This window comes from Felis catus, chromosome C1, assembly GCF_018350175.1.
Source record: "Felis catus isolate Fca126 chromosome C1, F.catus_Fca126_mat1.0, whole genome shotgun sequence".
In the NCBI taxonomy this organism is placed as follows: domain Eukaryota; kingdom Metazoa; phylum Chordata; class Mammalia; order Carnivora; family Felidae; genus Felis; species Felis catus.
Window position 1 is genome coordinate 57,885,028 of NC_058375.1, and position 25,950 is coordinate 57,910,977.

The 25,950-nt window shown below is 36.3% G+C and overlaps 1 protein-coding gene across 9 annotated transcripts in view; it reads left to right on the plus strand.

The window, feature by feature from the left end:
• Nucleotides 1–25,950, plus strand: part of LRRC7 (leucine rich repeat containing 7) — a 550,569-nt gene that overhangs the window by 333,762 nt on the left and 190,857 nt on the right. For all 9 annotated transcript variants that reach the window (XM_019837223.3, XM_045034767.1, XM_019837219.3 and 6 more), the window contains exon 8: nt 12,835–12,898. In XM_019837223.3, coding sequence (XP_019692782.2) covers nt 12,835–12,898 — 64 coding nt within the window. The remainder of the gene's footprint in view (nt 1–12,834; nt 12,899–25,950) is intronic.

Consider the following 25,950-nt stretch of genomic DNA (forward strand, 5'->3'; position numbering starts at 1 on the left):
CCCCTATGAAGAGCTCAAAAAGCCTTACAAGTATAATTACATCTTTGCTGCATTGTCATGAGTTAGGAATGCACAATAATTTTGGCCAGTGGGAAAATTCATGTAAAGAGTGAACAAATGATTAGTTCTGGCTACAAACCCAAGTAGACTGTAGAAAATGGAATGAAATGCAGGCTTCTTCTCTAAGGAGACCGTTCATTAAAAGGAACAGTGTGGGGTTGCCTAGGTGGCTCAGTTGGTTAAGTGTCCGGCTCTTGGTTTCGGCTCAGGTCGTGATCTCATGGCTTCGTGGGTTTGAGCCCCACATCAGGCTCTGCACTGGCAGCATGAAGTCTGCCTGGGATTCTCTCTCCCCTCTTTCTCTACCCCCTCACCCTCTGCTTATGTTCTGTCTCTCTCAAAATAAATAAATTAAAACTAAAAAAAAAAAGGGAGCAGTACAGAATTTGTCCTGTAGCCAGTTGCTGTCCTTATGGTTCCGTTTTTCACTTTACTTCATTGGACAAGTATACCTTACTGTATGAACTAGAAGTATTCTTTTAGATTATTTGTTTTTAATTTCTTTTAATGTTTGTTTATTTTTGAGAGACAAAGGGAGACAGAGTGCTAGCAGGAGAGGGGCACAGAGAGAGGGAGACACAGAATCCGAAGCAGGCTCCGGGCTCTGAGCTGTCAGCACAGAGCCTGACACGAAGCTTGAACTCACAAACAGTGAGATCATGACCTGAGCCAAAGTTGGACGCTTAACCAACTGCGCCACCCAGGCATCCCTGTGAACTAGGAGTATTCTTGAGAGACTACTTGAGAGTTTATTTCTTCATACAGAATGTTTCTTTCATGTTCTGCCCTGAAGCAGAGATAAATGATTACAAGAAAGAGAATTTTTCCTGTAAGACATCATAAAATCAACAAAAACCTTTAAACGTTGAATGTTTAATAGGAAAATATATTTCCAAAGGAAATACTCAAAATATGTGACAACTTGATGTAAATTATATATTTTAAATGTTTATTCTAATAACTTAAATACTGCAGGGAAGAATATCTTAATTGAGAAACATTAATAAACTTGTCTAAAAATTGTCTTCCCAATATTCTTTGACAAAGTAATAGATGTTTAGTTTGGCTACATATCCATCTAGAAGATTCCAGGAAGCCAGTTTAGCATTTTGTTGTTCTTGTTCTTAGGGGGAAGTTGAATTGAAAAGATGAAGAATAAAAAATTGTAGCTGTGACATGGGTTTAAAATATAGTAATAATCAAGGGAGAATTTTTATTAAAATATTTGATCAAAGAAGTTATGCTGTATCTGCCTTCAGACACTATATTTTAATTTTTCCTGGTTTGTAAAGATAATAAGTTTATCTTTCTTCAAAATAAGTTGTGCCAGTAGTTCCATTTTTAAAGAATGTCGAGTCTTGGGCCTTCTACTGTTTACTGCTTACACTGTAAAGAACAATTTTTTTTCAAAAATTTATAATATGAGCATCATTTGAAAAATTATTAACAAGAGAAGAACATGATAATGTGGCAAACTTGGCAAGTCAAAATTATAAAATACTTATGTTCATTAAACATAAGACACAAATTAAGAAAAGTGGAAAGGTAATATTTTCTTTCCCTAAGTCTCAATAAGAGAGAAATATCGGACATTAACAACTGAGAGTTTTCCTTTCCTTGTGCCATGAATAGCCACTAATTAGAGAGTGTTTGAGCACATTTGAAAGACAAGTTAAAAGCTGGAATGCATAAACCAAGGCCAAAAATTGGCAGAATCCTGTGAGAGTCAGCAATCCTAAGTTACTACACTGGGAATTTATGAGGAAACATGAATTCTGCCAACTTTATGTGGCTTCAGGGATAATTGTACATTTAAATAAAGTCTCTGCATCTGATAAAAAGAAAACCATACATTGTATGCAGATGCACCAAGATATTGCATCATTTTCTGTCATTGTTCCCATTGTAATCTTATTCCAGATTTGCAACTGAAAATTCTATAAAGTAATAGCATGCTAGTAAGGACTCAAATTTCATAAACACAATCAAAATGACAGTATTAAGAACAAATGTCCCTGGATTCCAATAGCTTGTACCCTAAAAAATGAGAATTTCAAATAATTAATATAAATAGCTATCTAGTGGAAATTCCCTAATAATGTTCTCAGTTCTTAATTTATCTATCATATCTATATTCAAGGTTTTGAAAACTTAAATATTTTTAGGGACCAGACTTAAATCACAAACCCACAAAGCCATCTAGATGTGAGATTTTAAGGAGTGATGTAGACTAGGAGTTGGGAAACTATAGCTTATGATCCAAATCTGACATCCCTGGGTTTTTTTGTAAATAAAGCTTTCCTGAAACAAAGCCATGTCCATGTGCTAACATATCATTTATGGCTACTCTTGCACTACAATAGCAGAATTGAGTGGTTGAGTCAGATCCTATGAGCCACAGAGTCTGAAACACTTCCAATCTGGCCCTTTGCAGATAAAGTTTGCTGGCCCCTGGCATAGACTATGGTGAGCTATAGAGCACATGCTTTTCATAAAAGCATTCACATTTAAGCAATGATCAATCCAAACATTTCAGGCCAGAGGTAGATGGCTGGCCCGTGCTGGGAAAAGAATGAGTCTACCATTCTTAACCTTGTTATTAACTTTCTGTGTGACCTTGAATAAGCCACCAATTCTTCTCTAGTAAGAAGTGAGCATTTCCTTTTACTGAGGTTGTGGTGCCTAAGGTCAAATGGCAAAAAATAGCGTGGTCTTTCAGGAAAATGTGAAAGGTCAGAGAACTACATCCAAAACAGTCATAAACGCAAGGAGAATCTAAAGTCAGTATTGAGAGCTGAGATGCAGAGCCTAAAAGGTCAGAAATTCAAGCAAATGAGGGTGATCTGATCGAATTTAAATATTCAAATAAAGTATTTAAATATGCCTAGGCCTATGTTTTCATGGACAAGAACTCGGTTTCCTCATCTGCAAAAAGTTTTCCAGAGTGTGCTCCTAGTCTGAGAAACGTCCTATAGGAAAGAAAAAGTAAATGTCCCTTGGTCACAAAGACAAGAAAAAAGTCTAATTTAGTTTCATCTGTTAGAGAATCAAAATGAACATTTATATATTTTACCTGAGAAGTACTGCCAATAAGAAGTAAAACTTTACCTATTTGCAGATGACATGATATTATATATAGAAAACTCTAAAGACTCCAAAAAACTACTAGAATTGATGAATGATTTCAGGAAGGTCACAGGATACAAAATATACAGAAATCTTTGCATTTCTATGCACCAATAATGAAGTAGCAGAAAGAGAAATTAATAAAACAATCCCATTTACCAACACCATTGCACCAAAATAATAAAATACTTAGAAATAAACAATCAAGGAGGTGAAAGATCTGTACTCTGAAAACTGTAAAATATTAATGAAATAAATTAAAGATGACAGAGACAAATAGAAAGATATTCCATGCTCATGGATTGGAAGAACCAATATTGTTAAAATGTCCATAGTACCCAAAGTAACCTATAGATTTAAAGCGATCCCTATCAAAATACCAATAGCATTTTTCATAGAACTGGAACAAATGATCTTAAAATTTGTAAGGAACCACAAAAGACCTTGAATAGCCAGAGCAATCTTAAAAAAGAAGAACAAAACTAGAGATACCGGTGAAATAAATCAGTCAGAGAAAGAAAAATACTGTATGATTTCACTCATATGTGGAATTCAAGAAACAAAACACAGAAAAAAAAAAGAGGCAAATAAAAAAAATAGACTTTTAATATAGAGAACAAACTGATTGTTACCAGAGGAAAGGTGTGTGTGTGGGGGGGGGGGGTTGGGGGGGGTGATGGTTGAAATAGGTGAAGGAGATTAAGAGTACACTTATCCTGGGACGCCCAGGTGCCTTAGTTGGTTAAGCATCTGACTTTGGCCTAGGTCATGACCTCAAGGTGTGTGAGTTCAAGCCCTGCACTGGGCCTGCTGCTGTTAGCACAGAGCCTGCTTCTGTTAGCACAGAGCCTGCTTCAGATCCTCTGTCCCCTTCTCTCTCTGCCCCACCCCTGCTGGTTCTCTCACTTTCCCTTTCCCTCTCTCTCTGTCTCTCAAAATAAATAAATAAATAAACTGAAAAAAAAGTGCACTTATCCTATTAAGCACTGAGTAATGTATACAATTGTTGATATTGTACAACTGAAACTAATATAAAACTGTACATTAATTATACTGGAATTATTAAAAAAAAAAACAAAACTTGGAGGTATCACAGTCCCAGATTTCAAGATATACTGCCTTTAACATTTTTAGCGAGCTTTGCCAAAATGCACTGGCCATCTGAAATCTTTTTTAAATTATGCCATACCTATATATCCTTAAGAATACTTTAGGAAACTCTGACCTAGAAAATCTCTGAAGTTATTTCCAACTCTGAAAACCTTCATGTTTTAATAGCTAACTCTTACAGAGCGTTTACCATTTATCAGGCACTATTTATGTGCTTTACCTAAATTAACTATTTTAATCACACAACTCTATGAAGTATGGATTATTATCATCCCACTTACAAATAAGAACATTGCGGTGCAAATATGTGCTTTAATTTGTTCAAAATCAAACAGCTGGGGTGTGTGGGTGGCTCAGTCGGTTAACTGTCTGACTCTTGATTTCGGCTCCGGTAATGATCTCACGGTTCATGAATTCAAGCCCCACATTGGGCTCTGCACTGACTTGGAAGAGCCTTCTTGGGATGCTCTCGCTCCCTCTCTCTCTGTCTCTTTCTCTCTCTCTCTCTCTCTCAAAAAATAAATAAAGATTTTTAAAAAATTAAAAAAAATCCAACAGCTAGTGAGTGGTAGAATAGGGATTCAGACTCAGGTAGTCTGAATGTTGTGGCCAAAGCACAGGAAAAGGTGAGATACAATTAATTAAAAAAAAAAAAATAGTATCTCAATCTCACTGGGAATAAAAAGTAGACGGAATAAGGCTCTGGAGGGGAGATTTGGGATCCATGCCCTCAACTACTCCACATTCATAGTTTTGTTGTTATGTTTCAGATATTCAAAAGAGTCAAAAACCTAACTTAAATATGTCACAGAATATTTCTTTTAATATTTGCATTTTTTAAAAACCTATTATTGGAAATATCTTTAAGTCAACTTAACACAAGATTTAGATATCCAGAGACTAGTGAACCTCAGACTTACCTGCTTTTATCATCATACATAGTTCATAATAAATGAGCTAATGTATATTCATTACAGCATTCATTAAAACAGCCCTATCAGGATATCTCCTTGGCAACTGCTAATTAATTGTAGCTGCTTCCTTGGCAACTGTTAATTAGTTGTAGATACCTGATAAAAATTGAGTGGTTTCTCTTTGTAAATATTCTAGATGCAAACTTCTCACTGATAAAGAATCATTCATTCATGCACTGGTGAATGTCTTCATTAAACAACCCTGACTGAAAACCTATTTACACTGTGAACAGGACTAACAACTTACTTGCTCTCATGGGGTGTTAGTCTAGCATGGGAAAAATAATTAGTAAGCAAAGGAAAATGATTTTAATTTTCAGTATTAAACATTTGATTAAATAAAATATTTAATTAAATAATAAATATTTCCAGTGTTAAGAATTAAGAATAAAATGAAACACAAGAACATATAAGGTGAAGGTGCAAAGGAAGTTTTATTTTGAGTAATGGAGATGGACTATATGAGGAGAAAATGTTATCAGCAGAGTTGAGGAAAAGCAACCAGCTATTGGAAGATATAGGGGAAGAATATTACAGTCAAGAGAAACAGCAATGATAAAAGTGACAATCATAGAAATACTATACACTTATACAATTTTTACGTATATAATATGACCATAGTTGGTAAACATTATTTAATACAACCAATTACTATGGAACTTGCACCATCTAATTACTAGACAAACTTACAAATGAATCTAAATAATCAGCAAGGTACTTGGTTCAGGCAGATGAAGATCAAATTGTCAGCATTACTGGTAGAAAATGTGGCCCAAATTTGTGACCAGGTCCTAATATTTGCTCCCTGACCTATGGTGGTGATCATGTCTTCAAGGCCAGCCATTTGTAAGGGGAAATCACACCAGTTGGATTTCCCTGTGGGGATGGAGAGATAGGCCCCAAACCCACATATGCTTACCATACATAAGGAGCATGGTCAAATGAGTGCATCCCTCAAGCAGGTTGACATGAACTGCATAAGGACGGCCCACATGGGAACCCACTGGTGGAGTAAGGACATAAACAAATGGACATAAGATGCTCACCCTCCTACTGATCAGTAAAGAGAGGAGATAAAGGTCTGAAGTATTCCTCTATCAAGGTATATCTCACCTAGAGATAATTTCCACTCCCCACCCCCACTTTGCATCCCCAACCAGGGGATAATTGACAACGTGTGGAGATATTTTGGTTATGAAGACTGAGGAGAGTGCTTCTGTTATGCGGCTAACCATCCCACAGTGTACAAGATAACTGTATCCCAGCTATATTGTAGGACAATAGGGTTTCCTGCAACAAACTACAATGGGAATTTTTAGTTTTTTCACTTGGGACCAAAATCTTTCACATCCTTCACAGACACATGTTCAAATGTTGGACTTAAGCTACAATCTCAGAAGAACCTCAGCTTTAGATGTACTCTTTCTGTATTTTCATTGCTTCTTTTGATATATGTAAATATTGCAAGGTTCTCCAAAACCCAACTGAAATGTCACCTCTTCTTAAAGTTTTCCCTAATTACTAAACTGTTAGATGTTCCTTCTTCTGAATTCCAATGGCAATGTATACATATGTTTACCTTAGCACTTATCACCCTGGGAAGTAATTACTCTTTTAAAGGTCACTCCCATTTAGAAAATAAGTCTTTCCGAGTAAAGACTGTGTAAGATGTGCTAAACATTCAACAATGCCACAGTAGGCTCCTATCAAAGAGTTTATTTGTCCAAAATGTCATTAGTGCCAAGTTGAGAAACCCTGAATCCCAGAAATCTTTGTAACTCCACAGGAATCTTGGTAACTCCGATGCCCACATGGTGCCTGGCATAAAAAGTGCAAACTAAGTGAATGAATGAGTACTCACGAAGAACACGACTAACACAAAATACCATGGATTCTATTTTATTTTTCTCATAAAGTCTTACTTGTTTCTATCCTGATGAAATTTAAAACCTATTACATACATTCAGCTAAAAGGAACATTTTTTGGACAATTGACAGAACGATTATAGTTTAACAACTAGCACCTGAACAAGAAAAGCAGTGGGCTGTGTTATGAACCGTCTAAAATCTTGTGGGTAAAGGCAGTTAATTTTAAAAGTGTAAAAATGTAAGAAATAATATTAAATGACATCTTCAAAAAACATAAAAAGAATGTAATAATTTTAAAGTTATAAAATGTAAGAAATCATATTAGAAAGACAACTTGAAAACAGAAGAATGTAATGACAGAAGGAAACTTTGGTGACAGTAATTAAACTTTAATGGAAAGGGGGATCATAAAAATAAAATGGATAAGATTAAGACAAAATAAATGCTATTTTTAAAGTATCAGAACTTAAATAAGCTTCAGGAAACATTCAGAAAACCTCATGGGAAAGCCTTTTTTTTTATTGTTCCAGAACAAGCAAAAGAAAAAATGTTGCCCATTCAGAAGAATGGCAAAGGAGTGGTAGGAAGCTATGTTATATATTTAAAATATGATTTCTAGGTATGAATTTATGAACCAGGGGTTTCAGAAGCAGTAGCCCAAGACTAGGATGGGAAGAGAAAAATGCTTAGAGATGACATAGAGGCTAGCTATCCCCTCATGAAAGCAATCAAACTTAAACTACACTGGATACACATAAGAGATAATAGTTTCTTTATACATTTTCTTGGTCAGCCCACATCTAGAGAATAGTGTTCATTTCTGACTATCACCTGGCCCTCAAAGATAAGAAATGTTTTGGGTTCTGTGGTCCATATGATCTCTGTCACACCTACTCAATTCCACTGTTGGGGTGAAAAATAGCCATAGATAATATGTTAACAAATGGGCATGGCTGTGCTCCAATAAAGCTTCACGTACAAAAGCAGAGTTTCCAGATATGGACCTGGCCCTGCTTTGGAAGAGAAACATTGATAATCAGAGTATTTAGGGGCCTGGAAATCCTAACATACAAGGATTGATTTAAAGTGTCACTAATATTCAGGGGCACCTGGGTGGCTCATCAATTAAGTGTCTGACTCTTGATTTCAGCTCAGGTCATGATTTCATGGTTCTTGAGCTAGAGCCCCACGTTGGGCTTTGTGCTGACAGTGCAGAGCCTGCTTGGGATTCTCTCTCTCCCTCACTCTCTGCCCCTCCAAGCATGTGTTCTCTCTCTCTCTCTCTCTCTCTCTCTCTCTCTCTCTCTCTCTCTCTGTCTTTCTCTCTCAAAATAAATAAATTAATTTTTAAAACTTAAAAAAAAAGAAGTCAGTAATATTTAGCCTAGAAAAAAGATACATCCTAGAATTAATAAAACTTGCCTTAGGACACTCGGGTATAAAGACCTCCCCATTTCTTCATTTAATAAAATTAATTTTGTCTTGGTTCTCCACCATTAAGGCTGGGAAAAATACGTATTCTCAGGGTTATGTGATGATTTCCTTGGGGATCAGTGAGAACTATAGAGTTCAGAGAATCCAGAAAATTGTGCAAAGGCCTTTGGTCTTAGGCTCATGGTGGTTTTCACTAGAATATTTGTTGCCCAAGGCTACACCATGCTGAAGTCAAATACATGTGGCTCTGCTACTCATGTGATTATTTCTCATTCATTTGCCACATCTGGCCACTTGGCCCTTCACCTTGGCTCTCAAGGCTTTGGTGCTCATCAGTTACTTATTGGGCTTTTGGTGGAGCAACAAGATTTGCAAGAATTCACCATTCCTCAATATTCCCAGGCTCAGGAGAAAATCTAACTCTTTTTTCATGGGGTCCAGCCACTACCATCCCCTTTCCTAGAAACACCTATTCAGTGGTATAGATTTGGCAAGAGGGGAGGCAGATGTTCTTCTTACAATGCTGGCCACAGTTTCACAACTTTCTTTGGACTGATGGAGGTCCTGCACAGACCCGTCTGGACATCTTGAAACATATTTTAAGATCTAAGTGGAAAAAGGAGGCATATGCTTGTGAGAAATGGACAATTCAAGAAAGCAAGTGGGGGGTGTCTGGGTGGCTTAGTCGGTTAAGCGTCTGACTTCAGCTCAGGTGATGATCTCACAGTTCGTGAGTTCGAGCCCTGTATCGGGGTCTGTGCTGACAGCTCAGAGCCTGGAGCCTGCTTCGGGTTCTGTGTTTCTCTCTCTCTGTTCCCTTCCACATTCTCTGTCTCTCTCTCTCAAAAAATAAATAAACATTAAAAAAATAAAAAAGAAAGCAAATGGTATGTGAGTTAAAAAAGGGGGATAATTTTCAGGTGGAATAGACAAAAAACATCATTTATTTATTTTTCAAATTTTTATTTCCAGTCAAGAGCTTTTACCTGAGCTCCAGTCTCTCTCCCTCTCTCTCTCTCTCTCCCCTCCTTCCTCTCTCTCACACACACATGCATACATACACATAATACTTTTCTCTAATTCCATTCTAATATTCCCACACTGGTATTCAATCCAGAAACTATTTTAAATTCCTTCCTCTCCTTTACCTCCCACACGCAATCAGTCATCATCATCACCAAGTCATTTCTTCACCAGAGCATCTCTCATTGCCCACTCTATCATCCATACTGCCTTTGTCTTATTTCTGACCCCGTTACATCCTACCTGCATTTCAGAGCAGTCTTATTGGGCCTGTTTACTAGCATATCCTCTCCCCACTTCTCTCACTGTTCCAAGCTGCCAAAGTGAGCTTTCTAAAATACAAATCTGATCTAAATCCTAAAGGCTTCCATCTCCTTCAGGCTAAAACTCAAACTCCCTGATTTGATATGGATGAGCTTATAATACGGCCCTTGCTTACGTATTATTTCTTATTTCGTACCAATTTTCTCATTTCTTATTATTTCTTATTATGTTTATGAACCTGCAATTCCTTGAAATGGGCCATGATCTCTTTCAACCCACCCCTTTGACATTTCTTCCAAAAAAGACCATATCCTCTGACTCTATAGTCTGATCAATGCTCCAGAATGAAATGTCAGCCAGGCCTTTTACTCCCAACACTGAGAGAGTACTTCTCCCTGTGCTCTTTAGAAACTTACACATATATTTTCTATGACATTTACTTCACTGGTAAACATTGTCCACTGTCTTAGCTATACATCTCAAGATTATGAACTACTTGGCAATATGAACATAGCTTTCATATTGATAACCTTAAAACTTGAGAGATAATAGGAAATCAATATATTTATGTTATTGAATAAGTAATATTTCGACGTGTATGGGTATGACATATTGAATGGGGGGGGGAAGAGCATTCGCAAAGGCTTAAAACATAAAACTGATCTTCCCAGAGTGACCACTAATCTTCACGTTATTAAATCAAGTGATCAGTTGTCAGACCTATCAGCAGTTTTTGCCACAATTTGTCATTTCCATCATCTTGAAACACTTTCTTTACTTGACTCGCACGTCTTTATACTCTTTTTTTTTCCCTATTGTCCCTTGTCACTTCTCAGGCTTTTTTGTTGGCTCTTCCTTGTGTCATCTTAGACTTATTCTCTTCTCATCTCCACTCAGTCCCTTAATGATCTCATGTTCTCAAGATCTGATGCTGTCTCTTTGCTAACCATGCTTAAATTATCTTTCTTTCCTGGACTTCTCTAAACTCTAGGCTTGTGTATATAACTGCCTGTTTTACATCTCTAGTTGCCTTTACAATAGAAATTTCAAATTTGACATCTTTTTTTTTCCTTCAACTTTATTGTGGTATAATAGACAAATAAAATGTAAGACATTCAGAGTATATAGTGATCATTTGATGTGCATTATGAAGGGAGTCCTCCCTATCTGGTTAATTAACACATCCGTCACCTCAAATATTTACCTTTTTTTGCAGGGGTAGGTGGGTGAGTTGGTGGGGTTAAGAACATTTAAAACCAAATCTCTGAACTACCTAAAACCCTGTTCTACCCTGTCTTCCTTACCCACCAATTATAACTTCACCCTTGTAGTTGCTCAGACCAAAACACACTTGTAGTTACATTTGACTCTACATTCTCTTATTCCTCATAGATATTTCAGCAACAAGACATTTGACTCTAATCTTAAATATGTTCAGCAGCCAACCACTTCTCACCACCTTCACTACCACCACCCTGGTCCAAAACTGCCATTTCTTCTCATTTGGTTTGTTCCATTAGCCTCCTACTTGATCTCCTGGCTTCTACTTTTGTCCTTCTCAGTCTGTTTACAAGCCTGCCATCACAAATAGCCTTTTAAAACAAGTCACTTCAGTCACATTCTGGATCAAAACCTTTTACTGACTCTCCATCTTACACAGAATCAAAGCCTACATCTTACATTGGGCTATAAGCCCTTAGATTATCTAACTTCTCATTATCATCTCTTTACATCTTTCTCCCTCACTCTGCTTCAGATACATGGTCTCTTAGGATGTCTTCAAGCAAGCAACATGTCCCTGCTTTAGGGTCCATGCACTAGCATGCTCCTTCATTTCCTTTAAGCGTGGTTCAAATTTCATTTTCTGGTAAGACCTTATCTGGATCTCCCTATTAAAAATTGCAATCCCCCTATGTCTATTCTTCATACTACCTCCTCTGCTGAAGTTTTCTACATAGCACTTATAACCTTCTAATATATTATTATATTTTACTTAATCATTTTACTTATTGTAATTCTCCCCCCACTACAATGTAAAGTGCCTTTGGACAAGAGTTTTTGTCCCTTTTATTCACTATTGTACTCCAGACCCAAGAAGATTGCCTGGTGCATCATCTTTCAATAACAGCTGCTGAATGAAAACAGGTACATGCATTTTTGCATGTCTGAGTTCCTGACAGTGTCTGGATTACAGTAGTATTTTAATGTTCAAAAAATGCTATGAGATAATTACTGTAGCCATTTTAAAGATACAGGAACTAAAATTTCTGAGGTTTGAGACAATGAAGCATCTATAATTTCTGTATAGTCATGATTTAAGGATAGCATTCTGGTTAGTGGGAAGATAAAAACTTGGAACTCAGAAAAATGTGATCTTTTCTTACACTGTATACTGTACTTGAGAATGGCTTAAGAAATGCTGACTGCATGTGTCATGGGCTAGGATACTTCTGACCTTTGGCACCTACTCTACCCAAGGTTTTACCATTGCTGTTTCATAGGGTGGTGCCAGAATCCCAGACAATATCTTCAGGAGACAATGAATACAACAGTCTGTAGCAGAAATTCACTTAGCAAAGTCGATAATGAATACTGATGATGAAATTGTGGCCATTTTGTGGGGCATTAGAATGCTTTGCTCAGAATTGGGTTTGTTCATTGGTTCCTAAACCTGTGATGATTCTTAAAAATATATTTGTTGTGGACGTGCTAGTCTAGACATTAAACAAGCTTCCCAGATTTATGTTAAACAGCCAGCTCTGTATTCCCAACAATAATGGGCATTTGGAAATATGATAAGCAGGTGACAGTTTGCATACATTGTTTTATATTTACAGTTTTCTTCTCTCTATAAAATACCCCAATTTCTGTGCACTATAAAACCAGGTAAATCTGACAGAGGGTGGGTAGAATGTCTTTTGGAGCAATGTGTCATGGACTGTCTCACAATAGTATTTTTCTCCATCTGTTATAGGTCAATGCACAAACTGGCCCAGTTGGAAAGACTTGACCTAGGCAATAATGAATTCAGTGAGCTGGTAAGCGAATGCATTTTCTAAACTTGATAAATGCACCCCAGGAGATTATTTATTTTGCTCTGTCTCTGTAACTGCAGGTATTAAATTATCCAACTGCACATTTGCATTTGCTAAATATAACAACAAAATGGAATCCGGGAAATAAAGTGATTGTTTGTATAGAAAACCACAGACTACCGGATAATATTAGATGCGCTAAAAAGAGAGAGAGAGAGGAATAGGTAAACAGATGCAAATTGACAATTTCGAGCACCAGTTATGTAGCAGGCACCAAGTTCAGCGTGTCACTTATGTTATCTCACTTAACACTTATTTGTTATGTTGTCATGTTAACTTTATGGAAATGAGCTCAAAGTGGTCACCAGTTTGCACAGCTTTTATGTAATTGAACAAGAATTAAAGCAAGACTTGATTAACTCAAAGTTCATACCTTGAAGACTTCTTCCTTTAGGGATGCTTAGTGGAGAGGAGTGGTTAAAATCCTTCTATTTCTAATTGTACTGAGAGTGTCTTTCTAATGAATACACATTCCAATCTCACTGCCACCAAAACTGAAAGAAATTCTGACTTCTCCTTTCAGGACTTAAGTTTTCTTTAAAATTTGCCTGAAGACCAGAATCTCAAATGCAAATTAGAAAGCAAATACTCCTTTATAAGCAGACTCTTTTTAATTCAGAAGTCTCCACTTGAACATCTTCAAGTTTCAAAAATGCAATTCATCTGAAATGTATTTTAACTATTTTTAAATTAAAACATGTAATTAAGTAATCAACTATTCTCTCCTAGCTGTGTTGCTAGCAATGTGACCTTGTGCAAATCACTTCATCTCTCTAAGCCTCTTTTTCATTTTCTATAAAATGGAAATTAAAATGGCTCCTCCCTTGCAGGGCTTATGTGAAAATTAAATGAGATAATGCATGGGAAAAAGGGATTCTCAGTAAATGCCAGTTTACAGGGTGTGATTTGCACTGCATCTTGAATGTGCAAAGAAATTAGCTTGTTTAGCTTTGACCATAACTAATCTGGCCATTATCCCAGCCTCTATCAGCTGTTCACTGAGGGTAAAAGCTGACTTTCATTCTTCTGCAATTAAAAGTTTCATCTGATTTAAGAAGTTACAAGATTCCTTTGGGCTGTGGTCATCTTCCTCGCATAAAAATTCTTTCTGTCGTGTGTCCTCTCACCTTCCCCAGCTTCTCTTCATAACATGGATCTTGGGTATGTGCAAAGGCTACATGTCTTTCTGACCTGAGGGAAAGGGACTCTCTGGTCTCAGGCTGTTTTTCAGAAGTGTCCTGCCAGACATGCTGGCCTCAGGGCTGATGTCTGCAGCTGCCCCTGCCCCTTGTGTTAAAGCTAGAGTTCTGAAGCCATAGTCAATTTTCTAGGCTCAGGCAATACTCCTTTTGAGCACTGGCCATTTCTCCCTTGTTTGCATTGCTACCACTCAGCTCTCATTGGCTGTAGATATATTAGTCTCTGCCCTGTCTTCCCTCCAGTATTAGGCTTGGCCGTCCATCCCCGATTTCTTTTGTGAAGATACCTCACCAGCTTTAATACTAGTATTAAGAGCGTACAGGCTCTGAGAGTCCACTTGATGTGCAAACTGAGAGAGCCTCTGTAAAAAGTAAACTTCAGAGCCTCCTTCTGCCTGCTACATTGCACCACCAAGTTTGCTTTGTTTGGGATACACTCAACTTTGTGATAGGACAGCTTGCAAAGTGACCTCAACACAAATATTAGAGCAAAATGACCCAGTACACAATCTAATGTACCTACCCCAGGCTTTTCTAAAGTAGATACTTACTAATAACGTAGGAAGAGAGATTGGTAAGGGTGGTGAATAGCAGTGACAAAACTATTTTATACTGGGAGTTTAAAAATCAGTTGTTAAGAAGTTACAATCTGCCCATGCTTCCATGAAGAGATGTAGCATGGCCTACTAGTTGAAAGAATATGAACCATGGATTCAGACAACTGAGGTTTCACTCTCATTTCCATCACTGGCTAGTTGGGTACCTTTGAGTCTATATAGCTCACTCTCTATCCTTGGTGTCCTCTTCAATAAAATAAGGGCATCAAAGGCATCCATTTCACAGGCTTTTGGGGAAAGTTCTATGCAGGAGAATCTATAATAAGCATTCAATATATGTTTCTATGAATTTTGATTCTGTCAAGTGTATCATTTTGCAAGCCTTTCACATGGATAGTTTAGGAATCAATGTGTTACTATAAATATTTGGACCAACAAACATGAATAAAATATGTTTACTTTTTTGAAAGTAGACACAGTAAAAGTACACTTAGAAACATATTGTAACTTATGCTTCATGGTATCTAAGAAATCATCACTTGAGCAGAAACATTTTTTTTATTTTGAGCTCTCAATCTTCCGTGTTAGTCACAAAACAAATCTCTCTAAAAAAATTTCTTTTGCATTTGTTTTAAGACTCTTTATTTATTGATAATACTCAGTTACTTGGCAGAGGGAGGAAGAGATGGGAGTGTAATTATGGAACTTCACATCTCTTATGTCATTAACTTTTAATCAAATGTCTGACTTTTATTAGTCATATGTGTGGGACTAGCTGTTATTTCTCTGAGTGTAACAGCTTTTAATGAGCAAATAAGAGAATTTGCTTTGATAAGAGGCCTCTAGGTACAATGTCATGTGCAGGCAAGGGTATAAATTCCATTCTGTAGCTAGGTATTATCACGTAGGAGATTACTGTTAAAGAATTCATTTGTGTGGCATGGTAAAGAGACAGATATGGAGAGAAGATGATAATAAGTTAAAAACAACAACAACAAAAAACTTACAATGTGAAAGTCTAATAAAAAGAACAGAAGCTTGCTTGTTTGAGACTCAATGTAAATATGCTAATGAGGTTTGAAGTAGAAATATCTACTTCAAAAATCCTAAACAGAAGGAATTTTTTTATGTTTCTAACAGCAATGGCCACCAGGAAATACTGGGCAAAGTTCCAGGAACATAATAGATTCTCAGAGGTTTTGTTGTTGTTGTCTCTTTCATGGCTTATTTTTGTCAATATAAAATTAATATATTTCCATTAAATTTTTTAATATTTATTCATTTTGAGAGAGAGAATGCACACAGTGGGAGAAGCAGAGAGAGAGAGAGAGGAGAGAGAGAATTCCAAGCGGGCTTGGCTCTGTCAGCACAGACCCCAACTTGGGACTCCATCCCATTAACCATGAGATCACAACCTGAACCAAAATCAAAAGTCAGACACTTAACTGACTTAGCCACCCAGGCACCCCTCCATTTTTTAAAATTCAGAAAGTTAAGAGGATTGTAAGAATGATAGCAAAAGTCATCCATAGTATCAACCCCTTATAAAACCATGATTAGTGGTTTTGGTATATTCTCCCCCACCACCGCCATTTTCTTTTTTAATGAGGTCAGACGAGTATTATTGGGGCCAGGTCAGAAATGAGACACTATTAGGTTGATGTGTTGGATACCATCAGTTCTTAAAGCTCCTCTATATACTCTGGGTAGAACAGCCTTCTAACTTCCACAGAGCAATCAGGAACTTCCCATAGTCATAGAATAGTCAGGGACACTAAAACAGGTTCATTAACTGCAATGGGGCCCAGAAGCCATATTTCAGGTGTATATAGATCTATCTGATGAAATAAGAGTCCTGTTCATCCTGAACTAGTAGTGGAAATAACAGAGCCCCCAAAGTCAAATCACCATAAGTGAGAAGAATACTGGAAAAGGAAGCAGATTGAACAGCAGAACCTGGAGGAAGATGGGATCAGTGGATCCAGAATCAGGGTGAGGCTATGGCTGACCATCCCCCAATCTAGCCCCAGCTTCTAGCTCCCAGTCTCCTACTCCCTGAGCTTTCCCCTTCCTGTATTGAAGGAGGGCCCTGGTAATAAGTAAGAGCCCCCAACAACTCTGCCGTGGGAGCTTGCATCAAGAGTCAGCTCTAAGAAACAAAATAAGAATGCTTCTTTGCAAACCAGAAAGAGAAAAGAGGTGAGCCCAGAGGAGATAGACAGTAAACTGTTAAGTGGTCTCTACGTGGTTCAGAGTACAGCAACGTAATGGAGGCAGAGTGTGGCACAGGCAACAACCTGCCTACCTCAGCATGAGTGACAGTGCACAGCAGAAAAGGAAAACATGGATTACAGAGGTCATTGGAAGAGCATCTCCTGTTATGTGGGAGGTTCCTTTGTCTCCACTCACCTTCCTGCCACAAAAGGAACTCCTACAAGCAGTAACTGGGGAGGAGGATCCCAGGAAAGGCCTGATTTCTTGATCTCTTGATCTTCAAGTGGAGGGAGGTCAGAGAAGTGAGATTTGAAATTTCACTGTAACCGTGACATAATAATACTGCTTATGTGTGCTTTTATAGAGATGTTTCCGTTTACCAAATTGGAATTACAGTTTTCATTCTATTTTATATTACTGTATGATTATCGAATTCAAATAAATTCTTTACAGACATTATAAGTTAGAAGTTTTCTCTGCAACTAAATTAGGAAGGCTGTCAAATAATAGCCAAAATATAAGTAGTGAATTGAAATTTACACTTAAGAGAAAATAATAAAGTCAGGGAGGCTTGAAATTTTACAATATCATATTTGATGCATATAAAACAATATATGTAATATATGTTTAAGTTACAAAACATAATATAATGCATCCCTGTGTACCCACCACCATATTTTTATGAAATAGAATATCACCAGTCCTGTATAGCTACCTATTTGCTCTTACCTAATTCTGCCTCATTCCCAGAAATAACTACAATCCTGAATTTTAACATTCCCTAAATTTATATATATGTCTAAACGTTATATTATTTCACTTTGCTTGTTCTCAGACTTTCTAAAATATGACTATATTACAACTTATATACTTATTTCTTCATAGTCATTTCTGTCCAGTTTTTATTACATCACTGCTATGAATATTCCTATAAGTGCATGTGTGCAAGAATTTTTCTAAAGCATATATTTAGAAGCAGAATTTCCTAGTCATTAATTGTGCACATATTCAACTTGAAAAATAATGCTTTTCTTTTTTTGTTTCAAAATAGTTGTACTCATTTACCTGCACTGTATAAGACCCCCCATTTCCACCTCTTCACCTACACTTGATATCATCAGACTTTTTTTGCCTCTATAATGGCTGACAGGGTCATCTCATTACTATCTGAATCTGAATATCCCTCAGCTTTCACAAGATTGGTGCTTTTTTTCCATATGTTGGTGGCTGATAGTGTTTCCTCTTCTGTGAGATGCCTGTTCATGTATTTCTGCCCATTTTTCTATTGGATGCCTTTTTCTTGTAGACTTACAGGGAACTTTTATATATTCTAGATACTAACCTCTTGTTGGTTATATGTAGCACAGATACCTTCTCCCAATCTCTGCAGTTTTCTTTTTACTTGCTTCTTGGTGTCTTTTGATGGCCTGAAGTTCTTAATTGTAATGTAATCAAATGCATACTTTTTTTATGCCTAGCATATTTTGTGTCTTGCTTAAGGAGTCCTTGCCTTCCCTGAGGTGCCTGTGTGGCTCAGTCGGTTGAGCATCTGACTCTTTTGATTTGACTGAGGTCATGATCCCAGGGTCATGGGATTGAGCCACATTGGGCTCTGCACTGAGTGTGGAGTTTTCTTAAGATTCTTTCTCTCCTCCTCACTCCTCATGCATTCTCATTCAGTGTCTCTCTAAAGTGTGTCTTCTTTTTCTAGAAGTAGAAGAAGAAGGGGAAAAAGAACAATTTGCCTCCCCAAAGTCAAACACATCTTTTATTCTAAAAGTTTGAAAATTTCATTACTTATAGCCAGGTGTATTTCCATCTAGGCTTAATTATTTTACATTGCATATGTTATTCTTTTTCTGAACAGATAGTTTTCCAAACAACATTTATTAAGCAGTCCTTCCTTCTCCTCTGAATGAGTGCAACTTCTTAACAAAATATGGTATCCATATATTCATAGATTACCTTCTTCAATGGTTAGTTTATTTTCTGGGTACCAAAACCACACAGTCTTAATTAGCACAGATAATAAGTTTTTAATATCTGATAGGATAAGTCTCTACAACTTAGGCATCTGGACATTTAGTTTGCATATAAATTTTAGAATTCGTCTATCAAGTTGCTTAAAATGGAAAAGTATCATTGGAATTTGTTTAGAAATGCATTGATTCTATAAATTAATTTTCATTGGTTTATGATGAATTTATATTTTTCTGTTATTGACTCTCCTTATGTGTGACATATCTCCATTTATTTGTCCATTTTAATATCTTTCAGTGAAGTTTTATGATTTTCTTCAAAAAAGATTTTTCACATTTTAGTGGATTTTAATTGGATTATTTGTTTTTTGTATGTTCATTTGTATCAGTTCTTCCTATACTTTGAATATTAACCCTTTATCAGATATGTCCTTTGCAAATATCTTCTTCCGTTTAATAGGTTACCTTTTAATTTTGTTTATGTAGAGGATTTCTAATGTAAAACTACCTTTGCATTCCTGAAATAAATCCAACATAATCCTAATATGTTGATGATCCTGACCTTCTGTATAAACTGTATTTAATTTAATCCTTTCTGGGATTTTTAAAAATCAATGCTTATGCATTTGATTTGTATACATTATTCTTGTGTACTTTCTCTATCTGTGGGTTTGTGTTTCTCATCAATTTTGGAAAATTATCAGACCTTATCTCCTCAGATATTTCCTTTTGTCTATGTGTTCCATTCCATATATCCTTCTGGACTTTGGACTAAATATGATATGAATATGATATCATAAGTGATTTTCAAATGCTATTTTAATAATTATTTTGTAAGGTCTTCTTTGAAAAAGCAATCAGATAAGGGGTAATTTTAAAAATGTTTATTTCATCTCCTTAAAGAAAATCTTTCTGCCTCTCTACCTAAAATTATCCAGTGTTAATTCTCCAGAATTTGAGACATGATAGTGATATCATTTTAAGAGTACTTTCAACTCTTTGAACTATTTGATGTACAAGCTACTGACAGAGACATCTCTAAATAATGGGCCACTCATTCTATATTAAAGAACAAAACATGAATTTAAAAAACAAACACCTGGGGCGCCTGGGTGGCTCAATCAGTTAAACATCCAACTTCGAGTCAGGTCACGATCTCATGGCTCTTGAGTTTGAGCCCCACGTCAGTCTCCGTGCTAACTAGAGCCTGGAGCCTGCTTCAGATTCTGTGTCCCTCTCTCACTCTACCCCTCTCCCACTCATGCTCTGTCTCTCTCTCTCAAGAATAAATAAATATTTTTCTTAAAAAACTTTAAAAACAAACACCTAAATTACAGCAACAAAAATATTTTAAACAGTAAAAGTATATATTTCATATGATGAACAAAAACTTTTAATTTTTGAAAGACAATGCAAAGACGGGTTGTATTTTAAAGTCCAGAGAATTCATCAGGAAATGAATACTATCAATTTAACTATCTAATATTTAAGACAGCATGTTAACCAGTCTTTATAAGAACATTGCATAAATTCAGCCATCTGTGAACTACATTAGAGGATTGGTATTCCATCAAACTTCTTTTCTGAAAAGCTGAAAAAATATTCTGCATTCCACAAATCACCATTTTAAATGCTTAGTAAGTCTACAGATCACAATAAGCAAGAATTTCTAATCTCAGTATTCAAACTGAAATAGTTTTGTTGATTTTTTTCACTTTATTCGTAGGGTCAAATAAAAATGTCAAATAGATAAATAAAAAATGGAGACACTAAGAAGAAATGCCAATAGTTGTATAGTGCTGGAGCGGAAAGATTTTACTTACCCTTCAAGATTCTTCCAGCTGATCTAAGAATTAATTTTACATGAGACAAATTAACAGGAGGGGGAAGAAAAAATTTAATGTGTGTGCACGAGGTCCCCAAAATGAAATTGAGACCCAAAGAAATGACTAAGACAGGCAGTTTTTATACTTTTTAGACAAAAAGACAATAAATCTGTGTGAAGTTGGTGGGACAAAAAAATTTCATGTCGGGGGGTTTCAATTAGTAAGGAATTCTAAACAGAATTTTGACTGGGCTGGAATAGTTAGTCAATTACTAAAACTATAAGCTTTGTTTGTATAGTTTTCTATGCTCTGAATTCCCTATCCCTGCTGGTACAGGGAGAGTACCTTTCACAAGGTTGATTTATTTCCCGTTTCCAGAGACGAAAAGGAGTCAGAATGTTCTTACACTTAAGTAATTTTTAGTTCAAAATAATCAGTATGCCAAAGTAGTACCTTTTGTATTACCTACCCTTGGCTCCTACAATAGAATATTTATTTGGGCTATATAAATTACACAAGTGTTTTTTCATAGAAATTTGAAACAATCGAGTACTTTAGCTAATGTTTTAACTTGTAATTTAAATTGATTAGAATTAAATTAAACTCATTCTACTAAAAGCATAGCTGCCAATGGTTTCACCTCCCTAGTTTGCCCAAGGTATTCTCATTTTTAATTACCTAGGAGTATGTGTACCTAAGGCAAGCACTATATTTACATATCTGGTAATTTCTTTTATGAGTTATTATAACATAGGTTTGCCATACCTACTAATCAGATTTTGTCAATTATTTTTCAGATAAAGCTTATAAAAAAGAACAAAATAGTAAAATACAATTTGTAATCATATAACTGGCCTCATGTTTTTAGGGAAAATATTTGAGAGATCCTAATTATTACCTCCTCCATTTCCTGCATTTGTAAAATTACTGTGGACATTGATTATAGATATATATATATATCACAAGCATTGCCAAAGGTTATTAACATATCAAGAGAAACATGATAAATGAAACATTTTAAAAATTATTAGAGGCACATCAATTTCTTTATCAGTCCAGGCCCAGTCAGGGGGTGGGAACAAAATCCATGATTTAACAAAGGAAATTTGATATAAAGAACAGCTATTCATGTATTAGAAAACAGAAAGTACAGAAAGGGGACACGGAAGGATCACAGAGGTAATAACCCAGCTAGCACTTCTAGGGGAGAGAACAAATGGAAAAAGGTAGTATAAGGAGCTAGAAAGAATTAAAGCTAGGAATCAAGGGGAGCCTGGGTGGCTCAGCTGGTTAAGTGACAGATTTTGGCTCAGGTCACAATCTCATGACTCATGAGTTTGAGTCCAGCATCTGGCTCTGTGCTGACAGCTCAGAACCTAGAGCCTAATTCAGATTCCATGTCTCCCTCTCTCTCTCCCTCCCACCCCCCCCCCACACTGTCACACTCTGTCTCTCTCTCAAAAATAAATAAACATTAAAAATTTTTTAATAAATAAATAAAGCTGGGACTTAGACCCATAAAGAGGCTGGTGCTGGGGTCTCTGAGGGGGCATGATAAGGCTGGTTCTAGCTGTGTGGAAAAACTACAAACTGAAATCTGCTGCGGTTGCTGAAGTTTAATGTCATTGCAAAGAGAAGTGTTGCTGTTGAGACTGAAATGACCAGGAGTGAACTAGAAGGAGCAAACCCCATCTTCCTCCTGTAGCCTCCCAGTCTCTCTCCAGTCTCTCCAGTCTACCCAATTGTCAGTGCCTGACACCGAGCAACCTGTCAAAATAGAAATGTTGTTAACCTCGGAATTGCAAAGTAGAATACAGAAAAGTGGACCCACTGCTGAAAAGACAAGAGCTTACACATTTAAAATAAAATGGATATTTGCTTTGGCAGACTCAGTTTTGACATCATTTCCTCCAGAAAGCTTTCCCTGCACTTAGCAGAGCTCCATGTCCCCAACTGGCACTTGATAAATGTTTTTGAATGAATGAATGAATCATTTAATTTTAAAGTGAATAGTTCAGTCGATTCTCATCATCAAAATCGTGCCTATGTAAATTGGAAATTTTTAATTCAAACTAAACAATAATAGAGGTGGAGGCACTACTTTAGTTTACCTGCAAAGCAATCATTCTACAATTAGATATCCTTTGAGGAATCAATTTCAATTCACTTTGAGACAAACTTCCAAATGAGTTTCTCCATGAAACCCTAAAGTACACAATTTGCCGCTGTGATCAATAAGTAAATAAAACTGTAGTTCCACTAACTCTGGAATTTGAAAGGAATCCTTGATGAATCATTCAACTAAAATGTATTTTCTGACTGAAAGTAATTGTGGAGGCTTTTTATTCGTAAGATGATGAAATTGGGGTCTCTATTTTTATAAATACCACATCTGTTGACCTGGGGTTTTAATAAGCAAACCCAAATGTCACACATGCAAATAAAGAAAGTCATTTTCTTGCTTTCAAACTTTCCCTTCCCTAGCCATAAAATAAGTCATCTTTGCCTGTTTTCTCTCAATTGCCATTTCTCATTACTGCAATATCATGACTGGATACCATGAATGAAATTAATTAGCTCTGTTTGCCTTTCCATAGATAGATTTTTCTAAGAATGGCATATATCTCGATGCAGTCAAGTGTCCTCGTGTTTCTGTCAACAGTTTCTACCGGAGAAATTAAAGGAAAAAGAAACACTCCCTAATTGAAGCAGGATATACTACATCAAATAAAAGTATACATTTATAATCAGGGCTTTCCCAAGAAAATAGAAGTATTATACAATCATGGAATAACCCCAAAAGAATAATCTTGAGTTGTGAATAGGGATTATGAATCATCCAAAAAATAACAGAAAGACTGTATTGAAAGTAATCAAATTAAAATTTACATCTTCCTCACTTATGTACTGCAGTAGTAATATTTGGACATACTATCTGAAATAGAAGTCATAGAAAACGATGTATTTGATTTCAGGTTTCACAGTAAACCAAAACTAAAAGACAAAACTATCAAGAATAAGATGGATAAAGTTGTGTGTTTACAGAAGGTGTAATTAGTTAGGGTGGCTAGGGAAGCTTCACTCAGAAGGTGACATTTTAGTAAAAATCTAAAGTAGGAGAAGGAGTAGGGCACCTGGGTGGCTCAGTTAAGCATCTGACTTCGGCTCAGGTCATGATCTTACAGCTTGTGGGTTTGAGCCCCACATCAGGCTCTGTGCTGACAGCTCAGAGACTGGAGCCTGCTTCAGATTCTGTCTCCCTCTCTCTCTCTCTGCCCCTCCCCCCACTCACACTGTGTCTGTCTCTCTCTCTCTCTCTCAAAAAATAAACATGAAAGAAAGAAAGAAAGAAAGAAAGAAAGAAAGAAAGAAAGAAAGAAAGAAAGAAGGTGAAGGAGTGAACCATGCAAATACCTGGGTGTAAGATTGTTCTAGACAGAGGAAACAGGTATTACAAACATCTGATATGAGAGCAACACTGACATGTGAACAGGAAGAAAGACTAAAAGGGATGGTACAGAATAAGTTGGAAGAGTAGATGATAAGTCAATTTTGGAGGGAAGGTGGAGGTAGAGAGAATCCTGTAAGACATTTTAAGGATTTTGTATCTTATTCAGAGAAAAATGGAAGCCCTTTGGAAGGTTTTGAACAATAAAACCTGTGGTCTGACATATTAAGTTATATTACATCACATTGCATTATATTACAGTATGTTACATTACATGTTACATTAATTATATTACATTGCATTACATTACATTACATTACATTACATTACATTACATTACATTACATTACATTACATTACATTTCCAGGATCACTTTGACTGCTGTGTTGAACGTAAGTAGAAAGTGGGGCAAGGTGAAGTCAAAGAGACCAGTCAGAAAGCTATTGCAATAATATAGGCAAGGAATAGTAGTATCCTAGATTGAGGTAGTAGCTAGCAGTGGAGACAGTAGGATTTAATTTCGGGGTAAATTTGAAAGATATAGCCAGAAGTAGAATCTGAACTTATAATTTGGAGATACTCTCTTTCAATAAATAATATAAAAATTAGGAATACATAATTAGTTACAAAAGTGAATGTCTACTTAAGATGGAAAAAGAAACTATGAATTTTTTTGAAGCTGTAAATTTTAAATTACAAATTGAAGTTAATAAAATACAATTTTGAAAAATTAGCAAATGACATAGACATCATTAAGTCAAGGAAAACAACATAATGACACATATCTATAATGTTCTCTTTCCCCCTACATTTTGGCTTCATGCTCTTTGACAGTCTTCACATGGCATACATTTTGTAATACCATTTTCTATGAAAATAATAGAAAAATAATCCAATCTCTACCATGGTTTTTATTACTGATAATTCAGAACCATTCATTTCAGCTTTACAATTTTTCACTGATATGCTTTGTAAAATTTTAGGATTGTTGCCATATTTGGGGAAATGTCTGGCTCCAAACATTTCAAGCCTGTTTCTCCTCCACCACCTACGTACTTCTGGTGCTGGGAACCAAAGGAATGTTCATCTTCCAATATATCCTCTGGCCCTGCATTTTCATGTCATGATGGTCAGGGGAGTTTGCACAATGAGCAGGAGTATTTCTGAAAGTCTTTTCTATCCTAGTTGGCTAGTAACAAGTTAACTATATGCAAGCAAGATTGCAAATCATAAAATATATTCCACTAAACCTCTATTACCATGAAGATTCCTTGTGTCCAGCTCCCAAAAATGTCTGTGACCAATCCATCACTACATGACATGAGGGAAATTGCAACATAGGGAAAGCCATGATAGAAATTATAGAAACATTTTAACATGTCTTACTTTTAACCCAGCATTCTGGGACTATATACCTATATCCCTTTCCTATTGCAGAATTGTAAAAATTTCAGTGGCTTAAAAAAATACAAATTTATTATCTTACAGTTCTGGAGGTCACAATTCTTAAAATCAAGGTATCACCATGGCTTTGCTCCTTTCAGAGGCTTCGTGGGAGAATACGTGCCTTGCCTTTTCTAGCTTCTCGAGACTGCCTACATTCTTCCACCAGCAGCCCCTTCCTCACATCACTTCATTCTCTGTATCAGATAGTACATCTCCTACTCTGAATGCTTCCATTATTATATTTCTTTCTCTGTCTTCTCTGACCCTCCTGCTTCTCTCTAGTAAGAACTTTTGTGATTTCATTGGGACCACCCAAATAATCCAG